The sequence below is a fragment of the Bufo bufo genome, chromosome 5 (genome assembly GCF_905171765.1).
Source record: "Bufo bufo chromosome 5, aBufBuf1.1, whole genome shotgun sequence".
Lineage (NCBI taxonomy): Eukaryota > Metazoa > Chordata > Amphibia > Anura > Bufonidae > Bufo > Bufo bufo.
Genome location: NC_053393.1, coordinates 165,292,066 through 165,311,784, shown reverse-complemented (window position 1 = coordinate 165,311,784; position 19,719 = coordinate 165,292,066). Strand labels below are relative to the sequence as shown.

The 19,719-nt window shown below is 47.0% G+C and overlaps 1 protein-coding gene across 2 annotated transcripts in view; it reads left to right on the top strand.

Moving 5' to 3' along the window:
* Nucleotides 1-18,043, top strand: part of METTL4 (methyltransferase like 4) — a 159,141-nt gene extending 141,098 nt beyond the window's left edge. For both annotated transcript variants that reach the window (XM_040432948.1, XM_040432947.1), the window contains one exon: nt 16,462-18,043. In XM_040432948.1, the coding sequence (XP_040288882.1) occupies nt 16,462-16,519 (58 nt within the window). In that variant the 3' untranslated portion in view covers nt 16,520-18,043. The remainder of the gene's footprint in view (nt 1-16,461) is intronic.
* Nucleotides 18,044-19,719: the final 1,676 nt, after the last annotated feature.

Genomic DNA, 19,719 nt, shown 5'->3' with positions numbered 1-19,719 from the left:
ATCGAGTGGCCCATGGTGGCGGTGGGGTTAAGGTATGGGCAGGTGTATGTTATGGACAACGAACACAGGTGCATTTTATTGATGGCATTTTGAATGCACAGAGATACAGTGACGAGATCCTGAGGCCCATTGTTGTGCCATTCATCCACGACCATCACCTCATGTTGCAGCATGATAATGCACGGCCCCATATTGCAAGGATCTGTACACAATTCCTGGAAGTGGAAAACATCCCAGTTCTTGCATGGCCAGCATACTCACCGGACATGTCACCCATTGAGCATGTTTGGGATGCTTTGGATCGGCGTATACGACAGTGTGTTCCAGTTCCTGCCAATATTCTGCAACTTCGCACAGCTATTGAAGAGGAGTAGACCAACAATCCACAGGCCACAATCCACAACCTGATCAACTCTATGTGACGGAGATGTGTTGCACTGCGTGAGGCAAATGGTGGCCACACCAGATACTGACTGGTTTTCTGGATTTCATATACAATCAGGGCACTCCATTGAAGACTTCATTCTAGGTAGGATGTAAGTATTGATTTGCCATATCTCTTGTACACCCTGGGGTGTTGTCCATGTGCTAGGATATGGCGACCGGAGTCCCATCCCATATTGCATGGCCAGTGATGATTATTTACTTTTTACTATTCTGTGTGTGATTTTTATATTTAATCAAACTTAGTAAATATATTTATTCGCGTAGGCTTCGTAAGCTTATTCCTTCTCAAATCTTTTGAAGTTGCGTTACAATTATCCAATATGCAGTCCATGAAAACATATTGACCCTCCTTGTCCATTTCAACCTCATTGATTTGTATATTTATACCCTTATGTATTATTATGCTAACATCTCTTGAATATGTGGAATAGCAGGAATGGAAAGCATATTGTACCCATGGCTTTTCTAAAATATGGATCTTATCTGTGGTCAAATGTGTCTCTTGCAGGCACACAACTGCTAGCAAAATATTCTTGATGGTGTTAAAGACTGCAACCCTTTTTAATCTGGAACCCAATCCTCTTATATTCCATGAAAGTATTTTCATCTTTTATGAAAAGATAAAATAATCAGACCAGAGGGAGAAGATATATGGATAGGCCGTATCTGAGACGGAAGTGCTAGGGGTCCCGCAGAAGAGGGAGAGAAAAAAAAAAAAAAAAACATTCAGACATCTTTCTTACCCTTCACACCGTGACCTATTTAGTGTTTCACTTCACCAAAGGAACCCAGAAACCCAGTATCATCTTTCCCCAAGACATCTCTTCTAACAGTTTCTTATTTCCCTACCTCAACCTCACAATCCAGTTTGTCCACCATCTAGGGCTTGGCCTCATTAGAGGTAGAGAAAAAACAGATGGAGTAATTCCAAATTACTCTTAGGCTGGCAGGGAACAATATTGTATATTTAATCCCTCTTGAGCTGAATATTTTTTTGACATCCACAAATTGACTACATACGTTATGTATTGGGCCTTGAGTCATGAATCTAGTGATTTGTTCATAGATTTTCACAAAGGGTAAATGAGATTTAAGTTAAAAAAAATATTTAAAAAAAATGAAATTAAGGCATTAGCATTGAGGGTAAAAAGAAACTGACAGCTTTATCTGACTATACGTCATGATTCTATAAAATGCATAGCAAATTGTCAAAGTTCATGGGCATCAGAATGTTCTGTGCTTGGTGCTTGTACTTTCTATTATTCACATTTGTGTTTTGTGTTTGGTTTAAAGTGCTCTTGAATGTAGCAAGGCCATGTTACAGTTGACGTTTGCACGCACAAAACGCTTTGCCAACTCCGCATTGTAATTTAGAAACTTTGTAACTATGGAGACAAACTTTTTCAAACAACATTGTAAAGATGACTTTGCTTGGCAAACCCTCCAATGATTTGCAAAGTGCAGCCTTGTGCGAAGTCTAACCTCATATTAACAAAGGGCGGGATGACCCTGATATCTGTAAAGAATTCATTATAATCACCCTTTGCATTTACAAAAGCAAAAATACTGATCTGAATGTTGGATTGGATGCCTTGAGTTCCTTAGTGTCCACAAAAATGTTTTTATCAGGCACCTAAAAGAATAATTTAGCATTTGTGTGCATTCCTAAAGTCTTAAAGATCTACCGTACTTCAACAGTCATCAAATTGATATGCTGAAATTCATTTCTATGCAGCTTGCTGTGTTATTATTCTGTAAATACGGTTTTATATCAGCTTTTATTTTAGTGGAGATGAGCTAATGTTTCTCACATTCACAAATTAGTTGACATTGTCATTAAAATAAAATCCAATAAATAAGATTTAAGATATATTGTATACTATGAATTGCAAATCAGATTAGAATACATCATTCCACGTCTGTGGGCATAGCGGTGTATATATCGTGAGATTGTTCAGACATATTTGCTGAAATTAGGACTTCTTTATTTATGGTGATCTCACACATTAACAAAAATATATTAAAGGAGTTGTCTGAGTTATGAAAATAAATATAAAGCACTGTAAATCTGATGGTCCGCAATATATACATTAGCTAAGCAAGTTTAAGGCAAAAAAAATGTAGTTTACTTATTTCCCTAGTTCTGTTCTGGCCCTTTGTTGATATGCAGTTGCAGAAGTCGGGGAGGGGGGTTTCACAACAATCTTTGAGGTTTTCCTCATGAATATTTCTGGGTGTCAACAAAGACTGCCTTTACCCTCTCCCTGCTCTGCAAAGGGAGTGAATAAAATTGCTGCAGTCTGACTGCTGGGATACTCATGTTTTATGTGTAGGACTACATACCTCCCAACTTTTGAAAAACATAGAGGAACAATTTTTTTTCATACTAGACCACTACTCTAAGGCTTCGTTCACATCACCGTTCAGCCTTTCCATTTTTCTGCACTGTTTAGGAGCAGGAAAACAGAACGGATTCGGCACATAACTGAGGCGAACAGAACCTAAGGGCCCCATAGACTATAATGGGGTCCGTTAGGTTTCTGCTCAGAAGATTTTTGAAGCGGAGACAGAAGTCCTGCATGCACTACTTTTGTCTCAGCTACAAAATCTTCTGAGCGGAAACCTAACTGACCCCATTATAGTCTATGGGGTCCTTAGGTCCGTTCGGCTCAGTTATGTGCCAAATATGTTCTTTCCGTTTTCCTGCTCCTGAATGGAGCAGGAGAACGGAAAGTCTCAACAGTGATGTGAACAAAGCCTAAAATATAACCATACACACCCAGTTCCCATAATGCCCCCCCCCCCACCCCCCGTAATTATTCCCTCTTTGTGCCAGCACACAGTTATAATGCCCACATGTGCTTCCTTCATAGTAGTTATGCCCTTCACAGCAGTAATGCTCACGTGTGCCCCCACTCACAGTAGTTATGCCCAGATATGCTTCCTTCACAGTAGGTATGCCCAGATGTGCCCTCTTCACAGTAGCTCTGCCCAGATTTCCCCCTTCACAGTAGTTATGCCTAGATGTGCCCCCTTCTAAGTTGCTATGCCCAAAAGTGCCCCCTCACAGTAGTTATGCCAGATATGTGCCCCCTCACAGTAGTTATGGCCAGATATGTGCCCCTCCCAGTAGTTATGGACAGATATTTGCCCCCTCCCAGTAGTTATGGCCAGATACCCGTATGTGCCCCCTCCCAGTAGTTATGGTCAGATATGTTCCCCTCATAGTATTTATGCCAGATATGTGCCCCCTTCACAGTAGTTATGGCCAGATATGTGCCCCCTCACAGTAGTTATGTCACACATGTGCCCCCTGATAGTTGTTATGCCAGATATGTGACCCCTCACACAGGGCCGGTTCTAGGTGAAATAGGGCCCTGGGGGCGAAAAACAATAAGGGCCTCCCCCTTCCCCTCAATGACACTTGATGACTTTTACAGAAGAAACTGCATATTGTGGGGCACGGTGTATGCTATATGTGTATAACAAACATATTTCATATGAAAACTTAGTTACTTGGCTTGACCCTTGGGGATCTCGGACGCCACTTCAACACTTTGGCCGGGGGCTCAGTGGAGCTGATGTGTTTTATCCTAATGAGAAAGATTTCATAATAAGTATTTGGAGAATGGGCAGAGGGATAGCAGAGCAGAGAGAGGCTGGTGCTGCTACTAGGGGGATTATACCATGGGGGAGTAATAAAGCCCACCATAATGCCCCCCCCCCAGTAGAAATAATTCTCCTTATAATGTGACAATGCAAAAAATACCCCCTTGTAATGCCCCCAGTTGAGCTAATTGTCCCCATGGTGCCCCCATAATGTGCCAGTATAAAATACCCCTATATAGTGCCCCCAGTAAATGTCCCCATAGTGCTCCTCTCCCCCTCCTAGTGCCCCCCATAATGTACCAGTATAAAATTCCCCATATATAGTGCCCCAGTAGATGCCCTCAGTGTCCCCCATAATTTCTAAGTATAAAATACCCCTTCTCAGTGCCCCTGTAGATGACCCCATAGTACTCTTCTCCCACCTTCCCCATAGTACCCACCATAATGTGTCCCAATATAAAATGTCCCTCTACAGAGCCCCCATATAAAATAACCGTTCTTTGAGGCCTCAGTAGATGCCCCTATAGTGCCCACCAATAATGTGCCAGTAAGAAGTGCCCCCAATGTGCCAGTAATAAGTGCCCCCATAGATGTCCCCCAATCATGTGCCAGTAATAAGAGCCTCCCCACCATCATGTGTCAGTAACAAGAGCCCCCCCATATCATGTGCCCGTAGCCAGAGGACCCCCCCATCATGTGCCAGTAGCCATAACACCCCCTATATCATGTGCCAGTAGCCATAGCCCCCCCATATCATGTGCCAGTAGCCATAGTCCCCCCTATATCATGTGCCAGTAGCCAGAGCCCCCCCCCATATCATGTGCCAGTAGCCAGAGCCCCCTATCATGTGCCAGTAGCCAGAGCCCCCCTATCATGTGCCAGTAGCCAGAGCCCCCCTATCATGTGCCAGTAGCCAGAGCCCCCCTATCATGTGCCAGTAGCCAGAGCCCCCCTATCATGTGCCAGTAGCCTGAGCCCCCGTCCTCATGTGCCAGTAGCCTGAGCCCCCCTCATCATGTGCCAGTAGCCTGAGCCCCCCTCATCATGTGCCAGTAGCCTGAGCCCCTTCTATCATGTGCCAGTAGCCATAGGCCCCTTCTATCATGTGCCAGTAGCCATAGGCCCCTTCTATCATGTGCCAGTAGCCACAGGCCCCCCTATCATGTGCAAGTAGCTATAGGCCCCCCTATCATGTGCCAGTAGCCATAGGCCCCCCCTATCATGTCCCAGTAGCCATAGGGCCCCCCCTATCATGTCCCAGTAGCCATAGGGCCCCCACGATCATGTGCCAGTAGCCTGAGCCCCCCCCCCCCCCCATCAACATGTGCCAGTAGCCACCAGTATTGAAAAAAAAAAAAAAAAACACTTACCTCCTTGGCAGCGATGCAATGCAGGCCTCTTCCGGCCTGTGTCCCACGCTGTACGGCTCAGAGCTCAAGCGGTGCGATGACGTCATCGCGCCGCCTGCACCGGCCTCTGATAGGCTGCAGGCACTAGGCCGGCAGCCTATCAGAGGAAGGGGAAGGGACACACCTCTCCCTGCCCTGCTGCACAGCCATCTGTATCGCTGTCCTGAGAATGCCGATACAGATGACTGGAGATGAGCGCTTCTGAAAAAGGATGTGGCAAGGGAGGGGAAGGGGGTGTGGCCAGCCGCTGCTGCAAATTTATCTTCATGTACGTCAGTTTTCTGGCGTAAATGAAGCTCTGAGCTGTCGTAGATTTCTGGTTAGGCTCATGGACTTCAGGAAAGTGCGACTAATTTATGACGAGGTGTGTGCCTTGTCATAAATTAGGCGCATCCTTCCTGCAGCTCAGGGGATATCGAGACAGATGCAGAAAGCAATACTCTTGATAAATCTCCCCCTATGTGCCTCAGCCCTCAGTGACCCCGCTGTATGGTCTGTCACTTCATGGCTGAGTTGCTGTGGTTCCTAAACACTTCAACTTCTCAATAATACCACTCACAGGTGGAATATGTTGGAGGGACGAAATTCTACAAACCGACTTGTGCAGCAATGGCATTCTATTACAGCATCATGCTGAAACTCAGCTTTTTAGAACAACCCATTCTTTCCCAAATGTATACATACCATCAGAGGTTGCACAAAATTTTTTTCAGGAAGACTAAAAATACTCCTTTTACCATTTTTGAGGAGTATTTTTACCCGAGAAGGAGTACGAAAGTCGCAGTAATTCAAATTCATTATACGTAGGCCTACACTTGTTCACATTTGCGTGGAAGGCTGCGTTTGGAGCCTCTGTTGCACATTCTGTCAAAAAGACCAAACAAAAAAGCCTTATATGCAGCACTTTTTTGTCTGGTAAAAATACAGGATCCCGAATGGAAACTGAACGGACTCCATCATAGTCGGCGAAGTCGGTTCAGCTTCTTCCCTGTCAGTTAGGCTGGGTTAACATCACATTTTTGTCATACATTTAATGTACACAAAACAAAATATATATACTGTACGTTAACAATATGCCTCACCATAGAATTCCTTTGTAAAAAAAAAAAATTATACGTTAGCCTATACTTTTTTTTACTGCATTTAGCAGCATGGAAAAATGTGGTACACTATGCTTTCCCATGCTGCAGAGTCCTGCAAAAAAAGTATGTGTGTGTATATAACAAAAAAGATACAAAAATACTTTTTCTCGCCCATATTCCTTGGGGGACACAGGAAACCATGGGTATAGCTCTGCTCCCTAGGAGGCGTGACACTAAGTGAAAGCTGTAAGCCCCTCCTCCATCAGCTATACCCTTCAGCCTGGAGAGAGAGACTACCAGTTTTTGCTTAGTGTCCAAGGAGGCAAGACACTCCCTGCTTAGGCAGGGTTGTTTTCCTATAATTTTTTATTTTTGCGTTATTTGTTGTTTTTAATTCGGTTTTTTTCTACTTACAGGGACAACAGAGGCGCACTAGACCCCTCTATTTTCTCCCGGGGTTGAGTCGCGCCAGTGCCGGTAATACCGCACTGCCGCCTCCCCCACAGAAGACAAGGTGGACCAGGGCAGCCTCGCTCCCCTGCGTCCCGCCAGCTCAAGGGTCGCCCGCACGCCAAGTCCCTCCCCCGGCTTCCTGCCACTGCGGTGCCAGTGGCTGAAGGGGCGACCCTGCTGGATGGATTGAGGGCGAAGACAGCGTATGGTGAGAGTGGCTGCTCCAGCCTCCCCTTCCCTCCCTCCCACCGCTGCTACATCTCTCCGTGGTGTCCATCTACCCCCCCCCCTTCCCTCCCCTCCCCCATGGGCATATCGGGGCCGGCAACTTTACCGGCCATCATTTGGGGGGGACTTCGTTCTGGTGTTGCAGACCCAGGACAAGCTGGTTCTTAGGGGGGTGACTACCACTTCAACGGCAGGGCAGTCAGGGGGACGGCTGTATGAGGAGTCGTCACATTCAGGCGGGGGCCGCTTACTTGGCGCGAACGGCACCTTTTCATGGCCGGCACTTCATCTACCTAGGGGGTTAAATCATTTTGCCGCGCGCGCGTGCGGCTCTGCTTCTCCTTCAGCGCGGCAAGGGGGGGGGCGGAGCTTTCTACATGCGCTCCGCTACTTCCTGGTTCGTCGGGCTCCCCATCTCAGGTGCTGCGTGGAGCTCTCTCTCTCTCTGCCGTCCGATCCTGAAGCTATTCACCTCTGTGCCTGCCGCCTCTCCTCCACAGCCTCCCTTCAGTCTGCTGCCCTTGCTGTCTGCCGCTTGCATCATCTGGGTCTGGTAGGACTGTTAACCCCATCCGTGCCACCAGTACTGTTACTTGGGTGTGATCCCCGTTTTTTCACCTGGGGTCTCCCACTTTAAGTGCAACTTTTTTTCCACCATGTCAGACCCTTCTGCAGCTGCCAAGCCTTGGTACCATGCCTGTACCGCTTGTAGGGAAGCCTTTCCCCGGGGGCAGTCTGATCCGCACTGTCCTGCATGCCGAGCTCCACCGCAGCCTCAGTCGCCCGCTGTGTCGCTCCCTGCTTCCTCTGACCCGCCTGACTGGGCTAGATCCCTGTCCCAGGCCGTGGAAAGCCTCACTCAGGTCGTGGGCCGCCTAATAGACAGGCCGCCTACCCCGCAGGACGCCACTCTTACTGTCGCGCCCTCCGGGTCCATCGCTTCTGCCGCTGCGGCGGGTTCACCCTCTCTTAGTGACCCTTCCCGAGCTAGGCACTCTCAGAAGCGTTTTAGAGTAGAGCGAGCCTCCTCCTCGGATGCCTCCCTCTCTCCGCCACGCGTGCGCACTCAGACGAGCCTCTCCTCTCCAAAGGATTCGCTCTCTGAAGGTGAATTGGCGGTTTCAGATTTGGAAATGGACTCGGCCCTGCCGTCCAAGCTAGCCTCAGCGATGAGTCAGCTCATCTCTGATATTCGTGACACCTTTAAGGTGCAAGATGACCCCCCTAGCTCTGACGCAGCTAGCGTCTCCTTTATCAGACCCAGGCAGGCCTCAAAAGTTTTTCCAATCCACTCTGATTTCTCCTCCGTTGTGTCTAAGGCTTGGGCTCGCCCGGACGCCCGTTTTGTCAACCCCAAGAAGCTGGACATTTGCTATCCTTTTCCGGCCGATGTCGTGGCCACCTGGTCGTCCCCACCCAAGGTGGACCCCCCTGTGGCCCGTTTGTCAAAGAACACGGCCATCCCTGTTCCCGACGGGTCCTCTCTTCAGTCAGCGGAGGACCGTCGCATGGAGACCCTTTCCAAGGGCATTTTTGCTGCATCCGGTTCTGCCCTCAGACCGGTTTTTGCCTCTGCTTGGGCAGGTAAAGCAATCTCTGCTTGGGGTGCGCAGCTGGAACAGGAGTTGGACTCGGACGTCCCCATCCAGGACCTACGTTCCTTGGCCCAGCTTATTATTCGGGCCGGGAATTTTGTTTGTGAGGCCTCCCTTGATGCGGGAGCCCTTATTGCACGCTCCTCCGCCCTGGCGGTTTCCGTCAGGAGGGAGCTCTGGCTGAAGGTTTGGAAAGCGGACGCTGCCTCCAAACGTTCCTTGGCGGGGCTACCGTTTGCGGGTTCCCGCCTTTTCGGGGTCCGCCTAGACGAGCTTATTTCGGAGGCCACGGGTGGTAAAAGCACCCATCTTCCTCAACCCCAAGCCAGGGGCGCCCCCCGCGGACGCCCCGGTGCGTCTCGTTTTCGGTCCTCCCGCAGGAACTCTGGGGCTCCCCCCGCAGCTGCCGCTTCGGCCCCTCCCCAGGATAAGCGTAGGAAGCCGTTTTTTCGGGCGCAGCCCTCCTGGCGCAGGCCGCAGGCTGCCCGCACACCCGCAGCAAAGCAGTCCTCTGCCTGAAGGCGCGCCCCCACCCACCCGGCTCCTCCTTTTCAGGGACGTCTGGATGGCTCACGTCTCCGACGCCTGGGCTCTCGAAATTGTGTCCTCCGGATACAAAATCGAATTCGCGTCCTTCCCTCCAGATCGGTTCTTTCGCTCCCGCCCGCCGCGGGACCCGAAAAGCGCGGCTGCGTTCTCCGCGGCTGTTCAAGCCTTACTGGACAGAGGGGTGATTACCCCCGTTCCTCTAGAGGAAAGGTTCCAAGGGTTCTATTCGAACCTCTTTGTAGTTCCCAAGAAGGGAGGTTCGGTGCGGCCCATTTTGGACCTCAAAAAGCTCAACCGTTTTCTCCTCCTTCGACGGTTTCGGATGGAGTCCCTCCGTTCCGCGGTGGCTTCCCTGGAGCGGGGAGACTTCATGTCTTCCATCGATATACAGGATGCCTACCTCCATGTTCCGGTAGCCCGGTGTCACCATCGCTTCCTCCGATTCGCCGTGGGGGACCTCCACTTCCAATTTGTCGCCCTTCCCTTTGGGCTGGCAACAGCCCCCCGGGTGTTCACCAAGGTCCTGGCCCCGGTTTTGGCCTTACTCCGTTCCAGGGGTGTTTTTCTGCTACCGTACTTGGACGATATCCTCATCAAGGCTCCGTCCCTTTCTCAAGCGGTTGCCAGCGTGGATCTCACTCTAGAGACTCTGGCGAGGTTCGGTTGGGTCATCAACTTCCCCAAGTCCTCCCTTCCCCCCTCCAGACAACTGGTCTTCCTGGGAATGCTTTTAGACACGGGAGCGGCGGAGGTACGTCTTCCCTCGGAAAAACGATTGACCCTCCGCCGGGCGATTCGGGGTCTCCTTCTCCACCGTCGACCGTCCTTCCGCTTCTGCATGCGGGTCTTGGGGCAGATGGTTGCCTGCTTCGAGGCGATCCCATTTGCGCAGTTTTACTCCCGCCCTCTCCAACGGGCGATCCTCTCCTCCTGGGACAAATCGCCGCAGTCTCTGGATCATCCCTTCCATCTATCGCCTCCGGTGCGGTCATCTCTCCGCTGGTGGTTACAGTCCCCTCTTCTGGGCAGGTCCTTTCTGCCGCTCAACTGGTTGGTGGTTACAACCGATGCCAGTCTCTTGGGCTGGGGAGGCGTGTTTCCTCCCCGATCCGTCCAGGGCATTTGGTCTCCATCGGAGTCCAAACTCTCGATCAATGTCCTGGAGCTGAGAGCGGCCCTTCTGTCTCTGCGACACTGGACTCATCTGCTGAAGGGTCATCCAGTTCGTGTGCAATCGGACAACGCCACGGCCGTGGCATACATAAACCACCAGGGGGGCACTCGCAGCGCTGCAGCGATGCGGGAGGTCACCAGCATTCTCCGTTGGGCGGAAGCCCACGTCCCGGCTCTATCGGCAATTTTTATTCCAGGGGTGGAAGTTCAATCACAAGGTCCCCGCCTATCTGTCCAGGGCCAGGGATCCGGGAGCTTGCGGAGCCGACGCCCTCGTTCGTCCTTGGCGAGGCTTCGCGCGTCCGTACATATTCCCTCCCATCCCACTCCTGCCCAAGGTCCTTCGGAAGATCGCGGCGGAGGGCGTCTCGGTGATTCTGGTCGCTCCGGACTGGCCCCGCCGGTCTTGGTATGCCGACCTCATGCTGCTCCTGGCAGACGCGCCCTGGCCGCTGCCCGCCAGGGAAGATCTTCTCTCTCAGGGACCGATCTTCCACCCGCGTTTAAGGTCCCTACGTTTGACGGCGTGGTTGTTGAGACCACCGTCTTGACACGTAGGGGTTTTTCTGCGGACGTCGTCCGCACCATGATCCGTGCCCGCAAGCCGTCCTCTTCTAGGATCTATTATAGGACCTGGAGGACCTATTTGAGGTTCTGTGCCGATCTGGGGATTCCTCCGCTCCGCTTTTTTCTCCCCACTGTTTTGTCCTTCCTGCAGAGCGGACTCGCCCAGGGTCTGGGTCTTAGTTCTTTGAAGGGTCAGGTGTCTGCGCTGTCCATCTTGTTTCAGCGCCCACTGGCCCCCCTTGGTCCTGTCAAGACCTTCCTTCAGGGCGTGGCTCACGCGGTTCCCCCGTACCGCCCTCCGGTACCGCCCTGGGACCTGAACCTGGTTCTCTCAGCGCTCCAGGCTTCTCCTTTCGAGCCTCTGCGGACGGTTTCCTTGCGACTTTTGTCTTGCAAGGTTATTTTCCTTGTGGCCGTCACCTCTCTTCGGAGGGTGTCCGAATTGGCTGCACTCTCCTGTCTGGAACCTTTCCTAGTGTTCCACCAGGACAAGGTGGTCCTTCGTCCGGTCCCTTCCTTCCTTCCTAAGGTGGTCTCCGCCTTTCATCTGAACGAGGACATCGTTCTCCCCTCTTTGTGTCCTTCCCCTTCCCACCCCCGGGAGAGGGAGCTTCATCGCCTGGACGTTGTCAGGGCGCTCAAGGTTTACCTGGAGGTAACCAGCTCTTTCAGGCGTACTGACTCGCTCTTTGTGGTTCCGGAGGGGTCGCGCAGAGGGATGGCGGCATCCAAAGTTGCTATCGCCCGTTTTGTCAAGATGGCTGTTACTGAGGCTTATCTCGCCAAGGGCAAGGTTCCGCCCCTCGGTGTTACCGCTCACTACACTAGAGCGGTCGGGGCTTCCTGGGCTCAGAGGAATCGGGCTTCTACGGAGCAGATTTGCAAGGCGGCCACTTGGTCCTCCTTGCACACCTTCACCAAGTTCTACAGGGTGCATACTCATGCGTCGGCTGACGCTGCTTTAGGCCGTCTGGTGTTGCAGGCGGCAGTTGATTGATGCCTCCGGTGTTGGTCTAGTTTGTTCTGGTCCCTCCCTTCTGGGACTGCTCTGGAACGTCCCATGGTTTCCTGTGTCCCCCAAGGAATATGGGCGAGAAAAGGAGACTTTTGTATTACTTACCAGTAAAGTCTCTTTCTCGCTCTTCCTTGGGGGACACAGCACCCGCCCTTCATTTGGGTTTACAGTTGTGGTTCCGGCTTGGTTGCCCCCGTTGGGGCTTGACAGTTCCTTTTTTTCCGGTTGGTGGTTATCTTTCACTACTTGGACACGCAACTGGTAGTCTCTCTCTCCAGGCTGAAGGGTATAGCTGATGGAGGAGGGGCTTACAGCTTTCACTTAGTGTCACGCCTCCTAGGGAGCAGAGCTATACCCATGGTTTCCTGTGTCCCCCAAGGAAGAGCGAGAAAGAGACTTTACTGGTAAGTAATACAAAAGTCTCCTTATTTACCCAAGCAGGATATGCGACGTTTCGGCTCTATACAGGAGCCTTTCTCATGCGATGTATAGAGCCGAAACGTCGCATGTCCTGCTTGGGTAAAGAAAGTATTTTTGTCTTTTTTTTACTTCTTGGAGTGCTGCCCATCTTTTTTGTCTTCTATCTATTGGATTGGCTTGTATCCACATTGGGCCAGCTGCACCCTCTTGTTTGCATCAGGGACGGTGCTGCCACTTTTTTTTCTTTTTTCTCTATCTATATATATATATATATATCTCATGGAATCTGTCTGAGGCGTCCTGTAATGTATACTTTTTTGTGTATGTTAAACGTATAAAAAACGAAAACCCACCCTTACTTGCCCAATTCACCACTTCCGTTATTTTCGTCATCGTGCTCATCTAACAGAGCAGAACAACAGATATAAATAGTGATTGTGTAAACATGGCCTAAGGCCGAATGCACACGGCCGTGGAACACGGACGTGAGCGGTCCGTGGTAGCCCGGCCTGGCATCCTGCTGACAGCAGGAGCGCGCGGTGTCGTTGGTTGCTATGACGCCGTGCGTTTCATACCGCCGCTGCACTGCAGTAATGCACTCGTATAGATCATACCAGTGTATTACTGTAGTGCAGCGGCGGCATGAAGCGCACGGCGTCATAGCAACCAATGATGCCGTGCGCTCCTGCTGTCAGCAGGATGCCAGGCCGGAATACCACGGACCGCTCACGGCCCTGTTCCACGGCCGTGTGCATTCAGCCTAAATAACATAAGGCTATTATAGCGAAGTGATAAAGTACAATCCAATATAACAGATCTTCCCTGTACTTTATCACTTCGCTATAATAGCCTGCCTGCATTTACTACACACTGCACTGCATACATACAGTACAGACCAAAAGTTTGGACACACCTTCTCATTCAAAGAGTTTTCTTTATTTTCATGACTATGAAGGCATCAAAACTATGAATTAACACATGTGGAATTATATACATAACAAACAAGTGTGAAACAACTGAAAATGTCATATTCTAGGTTCTTCAAAGTAGCCACCTTTTGCTTTGATTACTGCTTTGCACACTCTTGGCATTCTCTTGATGAGCTTCAAGAGGTAGTCCCCTGAAATGGTCTTCCAACAGTCTTGAAGGAGTTCCCAGAGATGCTTAGCACTTGTTGGCCCTTTTGCCTTCACTCTCGATTGGGTTCAGGTCCGGTGACTGTGGAGGCCAGGTCATCTGGCGCAGCACCCCATCACTCTCCTTCATGGTCAAATAGCCCATACTTTCAAAGTTTTCCCAATTTTTCGGCTGACTGACTGACCTTCATTTCTTAAAGTAATGATGGCCACTCTTTTTTCTTTACTTAGCTGCTTTTTTCTTGCCATAATACAAATTCTAACAGTCTATTCAGTAGGACTATCAGCTGTGTATCCACCTGACTTCTCCTCAACGCAACTGATGGTCCCAACCCCATTTATAAGGCAAGAAATCCCACTTATTAAACCTGACAGGAGACACCTGTGAAGTGAAAACCATTTCAGGGGACTACCTCTTGAAGCTCATCAAGAGAATGCCAAGAGTGTGCAAAGCAGTAATCAAAGCAAAAGGTGGCTACTTTGAAGAACCTAGAAAATGACATATTTTCAGTTGTTTCACACTTGTTTGTTATGTATATAATTCCACATGTGTTAATTCATAGTTTTGATGCCTTCAGTGTGAATCTGCAATTTTCATAGTCATGAAAATAAAGAAAACTCTTTGAATGAGAAGGTGTGTCCAATTTTGGTCTGTACTGTAAATCAATGTGTGATGTATGGGGTGCAGTGTGTGGTGTATGGGGTGCAGTGTGTGATGTATGGGGTGCAGCGTATGATGTATGGGGTGCAGCGTATGATTAGGGATTCGCATACAACTTCAGCTCATAGGAGCCAATACATTCTAATATATTCTAACAAAGTTTTATGCAAATCGACTTCAGATGTTTCATCCAAAGTTGATTCACTCACCCCTATGTATGATATATGTGGTGCAGTGTTTTATGATCACCCACTGCACCACATACATTGATACATTACACGCTGCTGCTGCGGTCACCTTGTTTTGTAGGTCCATCTTGTTGTCCATGTGCGTACACTATATAATGTTTGAACAGGTGGGCGACAAACAAACAAAAGAGCGATTAACTATTGGAATATGCTGTCGCTAAAATATAACTTTTATTAGTGGTCCTTAAAAAGTGGATAATTCAACTAAAATCCAATTACGTTCAGAATCCCACTGTTATATGCTGAGAATGTGACGTCAAACACTCAAACCTGATCCTGGACCAATGTACCAATCGGGGAGCCAGCAGTATATCTGGGAGCTAGCGGAATAGCAATACAGTCCGCATATATAACTCCACCACCGCAAGGGTTTAGAATGCGTGAGGGTGTCTAAACACAAAGGCACTCTCACTTAACCCTCCAACATTTCCCCACGTGCATTGAATAGATTGGTTACTGGCTACAATAACATGTGACTTCCTAATGAGTGTCCCTCTATCACTTAAGGCACACAGGCGTAACTGCTCGACTCGTTTCGTTGGCCGCTGTAAATCTGCGGCTAAGTCATCAGGAGCAAGATTGGAAGACAAACCTAAAACTAACACATAGAGATGTAGCACGCTCTCATAGATTAGCGTGTACACACGTAGCCTGCGGCATCTTGTTGTCCAGGCTGTAGTCTTCAGCTCCACCGCTCTCCTTATTACAACCACCCTAGCCCCTCCTCCTTACAGCTCCCCAGCTTCCCGTACTGCAGGGCACTGTATCACTAACCAATAGCAAAGCTTATTGCTGTAAGGAGCTTTGTTATTGGTGATTGCAGGCCCAGGCAGTATCGCTGCGCTGCCCGTGCTGATGAATTTCAGGGTAAAGTCTATGGCGTTTTGGTTCGCCTTAGACTTTTTCCAGGGAACAAAATGGCCCGAACAGGCGTCTATGACGCTTGTGCAGGCGTTATTGCAAGCTCTGATAATATATATATATATATATATATATACATACACACACGGACACAAGTAAAAGATCTGGTCAAGAACATGTCACAAGTATCATAGACAATGATTACAGTCAGTTTCAATGTCTCCATTTGGAGCAATAACGTTCTAATAAGATTAAGATGTGTCTTCCATACAACACACATCCTTTCACATAAGTCAGTATGGCTCATTGACCACAAGCACCAGTTCACCTGTAGTTATGAATCACTGATCTGATCTCTCTTCATTACAAAGGTCAACTGGCAAATGAATGATGACACAGCTGCCGAGGCAGAGGAAGAACTCGCTGATCCTGCACTTATATGAAATGATTTCAGGATTTCACTACAGTCCTGTGTTAGACCCCCGACATCTGTGTAGAAAGCCCTCGAGCTGGAAAGCACACTTATAGCAGGCCATTGTACTGCAACATCCCCAGCTGGTGATGAGGTGTTACTGTCACAGCCCATGTCCTCCGATTTTAACCTGAGTGTCGTGTACTAATTGCTCTGTTCTTTTCAGTGGTATTTTGTTCCATTCATTCGGGAAGCATTTAAAACATTGTCACCTCCTGCTCGGGAGTACTGTGATGACTTTATTGAGAAATTGAAAAGTCACCTGTGTAGGCGGTAGAATCCTCATTCCCTGTTTCTAAATGAAAACCGATAAATCAGCCCTATTGAAGCCTCTGACTATATTGTTCACAATCTCAAGGGCACTTATTTCAAATGATTTCCTGCCTATAAATAGCATAGGCTGTTGATGAAATCCTTGAAATTAATTTGCTGTCTTCTTTTTAATGAAATACTCCACTTTTTCACTTGCCAATATCTGAAAGAAGATTGATTTTTGTTCCTCCTCATCACTGTCTTCTTCTTTGTGTTTTGAACAGAGGTTTTGAAAGAATTTGTCAAGCCAGATGTGGGATGCTTGGAGCTGTTTGCCCGTAACCTGCAGCCGGGATGGACTAGCTGGGGCAATGAGGTCCTGAAATTCCAGCACGTGGACTATTTCATTTCCACCAAGACTGGAAACTGACTTGGCTCTATTAGCTTTACAGGAGTTTTTTTTATACATTTGAATGACTTTTTATTACCAACAGCACACTTAAGCATCTGTGTAAATAGAATTGGACATGTTGCAATAAGAAATCCTTGGCGTGGGTGACTGAGTGCAACCTGAATTCTATTGTCTTAAGACGAACAGATTGTCCTTTGGTTGGCTTTAGAAAGCTTTACTGTGAAATGAAAAAGAAAATTGCGTTCAAACCCTTTATTTACCGTGGTGCAGCCTAGTTTCCTGGCAGTATAAAGGTTAATTGTCTAGCCTATAAGGGAATATATAAAAAGAAGCTGCAGAAGAATAGAATGAGAGTATAGATGCTGATCTATGCCAGCAACACAAGTCCACATAGGCATCTCAATAATATTGCAAAATACTATATATTTCCCAGATGAATTAAATGACAATTTTTTTTATAGTCCATTCCATTTTACAGGTTTCTAGAACAACATGTTAAGTGTGAAGAGATCTCAGGAAAACAATGATCTTGTCAGTAGTCCATATTTCTATATCTCCATTATACTTATATATGGCCAGTGTTGCTTAGATTGCGTTACACACATTTTTCATATTTAAATGCATCCCTCACGTGAAATTGCTGAAGTAAATAATATTAAGCGGACCCATTGTCTCTCCTGAGATGTCTGTATTAGTAAATATTTGCATTCCTCATTAAATAACAATTTCTGCGTTATGTCATTTCTCAACTGTTCCCCCTGTAAAACTATTAAGATACTAAAAAGTGTGTACCCATATCAGTGAAGCGTGTCTCTCCACACTCTGGTATTGTGCATTCAAAGTGAGCATTCAGCTTGTTCATTTATTCCCAGAGGATTAATGCAGAGCTGTACAAAAAGGATGGTTACATTATAGGGAATGCAAGTATTTACAAAAACAAACATGTCAGGGGGGCTAACTGGTGCTCTTCAAGTTTAGTGTGTTAGGCCTCATGCACAGGACTGTATGCATTTTGCGGTTTGCAAACTGCGTATCAGAAAACTATGGATACAGGCTGTACGCATGCTGCATTTTTCGCTCGCCCAATAGTAGAAATGATTAATGTTGTTCGCAAAAACGGACAGGAATAGGACATGTCCTATAATTTGCGGTATAGACACGTGGATGTAGATGACATCCATGTGCTGTTTGCATTTTTGTGGTCCCATGGAAATTAATGAGTCTGCATCTGAACCACAAAAATGAGGATCGGACGCGGACCAAAAATTCAATCATGTGCATGAGGCCTTCTATACCAAACCGCTCATAGGGTATTGAGATGGTTGTAATACGGCAGGAGATGTAGAATTGGTGCCAACAATGGCTTTGGATAACATCAGGACAAAACAGGCAAACTTTTCTTAAAGTGTAACTGCCATTCTATTTTTATTTGCGTAATGTATAGGGGCAGTGATACTGACCATTTTTGTAATATACTTTAATTACTGAAATCATACATTTCTATTAGAAAAATAGCTCTAAAGTGGCCCATTGTGAGCCTTAGCAAAACTCCTCTGTCTTCTGTTTACATAACAGTGGAGACTTGCTAACACTGACTGTGTTATGTAAACAGAAGACAGAGGAGCGTTGCCAAGGCTCAAAATGGGCGACTTTAGAGCTATTTTTCTAATAGAAATGTATGATTTCAGTAATTAAAGTATATTATAAAAATGGTCAGTATCACTGCTTCTATACATTACACAAATAGAAATAGAATGGCAGTTACACTTTAAAACTTGTGTTTCGGAAAGGTTGTCCCAAATTGTACAGACGGCGTCTGATCCTGTTCTTGTCATTAAATATACTGCTCCTGCCTCATTACAGCTGCTGAATGCATCTCTCTCAGGATAGACAGCAAGGGCTATAAACTGCATTTGCAAAGTCTGTTGAGTTACTTGCGGATCCGTCTTGCAATATGCTGCAGATTTCATCCTATTGAAATCAACAGCCTACATTGACATGCTGTGCAATAAAAATACGCATTGCAGGTCAATTCCTGTCGTAGATTTGTTTCCATTTGTAAAATCTCATCTACTTTGCTACTACTGTAAATGTTGCTGACTTTCCACCCACAATTCTGCGGAGGAAAATCTTCAGCATCTGTTTATACCTGAACAGATGTACTCCATTGGGGGCAGGACATTGTTTTCTTTTATGTATTCATTATATTTTTTTTTAAACCAGGCATCAATATTTTCATTTTATAAAATACTTTTGTGCATTTTAACCATGTCAGTAATCTTGGAGGACGGAGTAAGAAGAAAGCAATTCAAGTAGCCAATTCCTTACAGCCGTCTTCGTTTTTCATCAGTCATAACAGAGATAATGTGCCACCCACTGTTCATTAAAAATGGTATTAAATGTCTCTTATGAATTCTGTGGCAATATAAAGGAAAATTACAAGAGCCAGAATGCAATAAAGAGCGAAGAATTGTGAATGATCCTACATTGAAGCTATTATACTTGTGAACAGTCATATGACACTTATAGCTGGTAGTATGTGTTTTTAAATGGACTGTAAACTGGATGAAATGTGTCCACTGTAAAACTGCTGGGTGTTGTAGTGTCATTCTTTTTTATTGTCTTTTATACCTTTTTGTATGCTTGTATTACAATGACTAAACTGTGTATTTATCCAGTATGATGTTTTAATGGAAGAGAGAATAAACTGAACGATGTCTTTATTTGTCTTGCATCTATTGAATGTCGGTATGGATGGTAGTTTAAGACGTTGGTGTCTTTCTTTAGTGTGAGATATCTCATTTACATATCTCAGACGTGCACACTATTGGCCCATTTCATAATCTGCCAATTCTTTTGAGTTAAATTTTTATTTCATTTTGATGGTTTCACACATAAAGCGAATCGAGAAATATAAAATGCACAGTCCTTTTTTTTTTGCAGTTTTTTTCATTATGTTTAGGCTTAATTCACAAGTCTGTGTTTGGTCAATGTTTTACAGGTGAAACTCGAAAAATTTGAATATTGTGCAAAGTTCATTTATTTCAGTAATGCAACTTAAAAGGTGAAACTAATATATGAGATAGACTCATTACATGCAAAGCGAGATATTTCAAGCCTTTATTTGTTA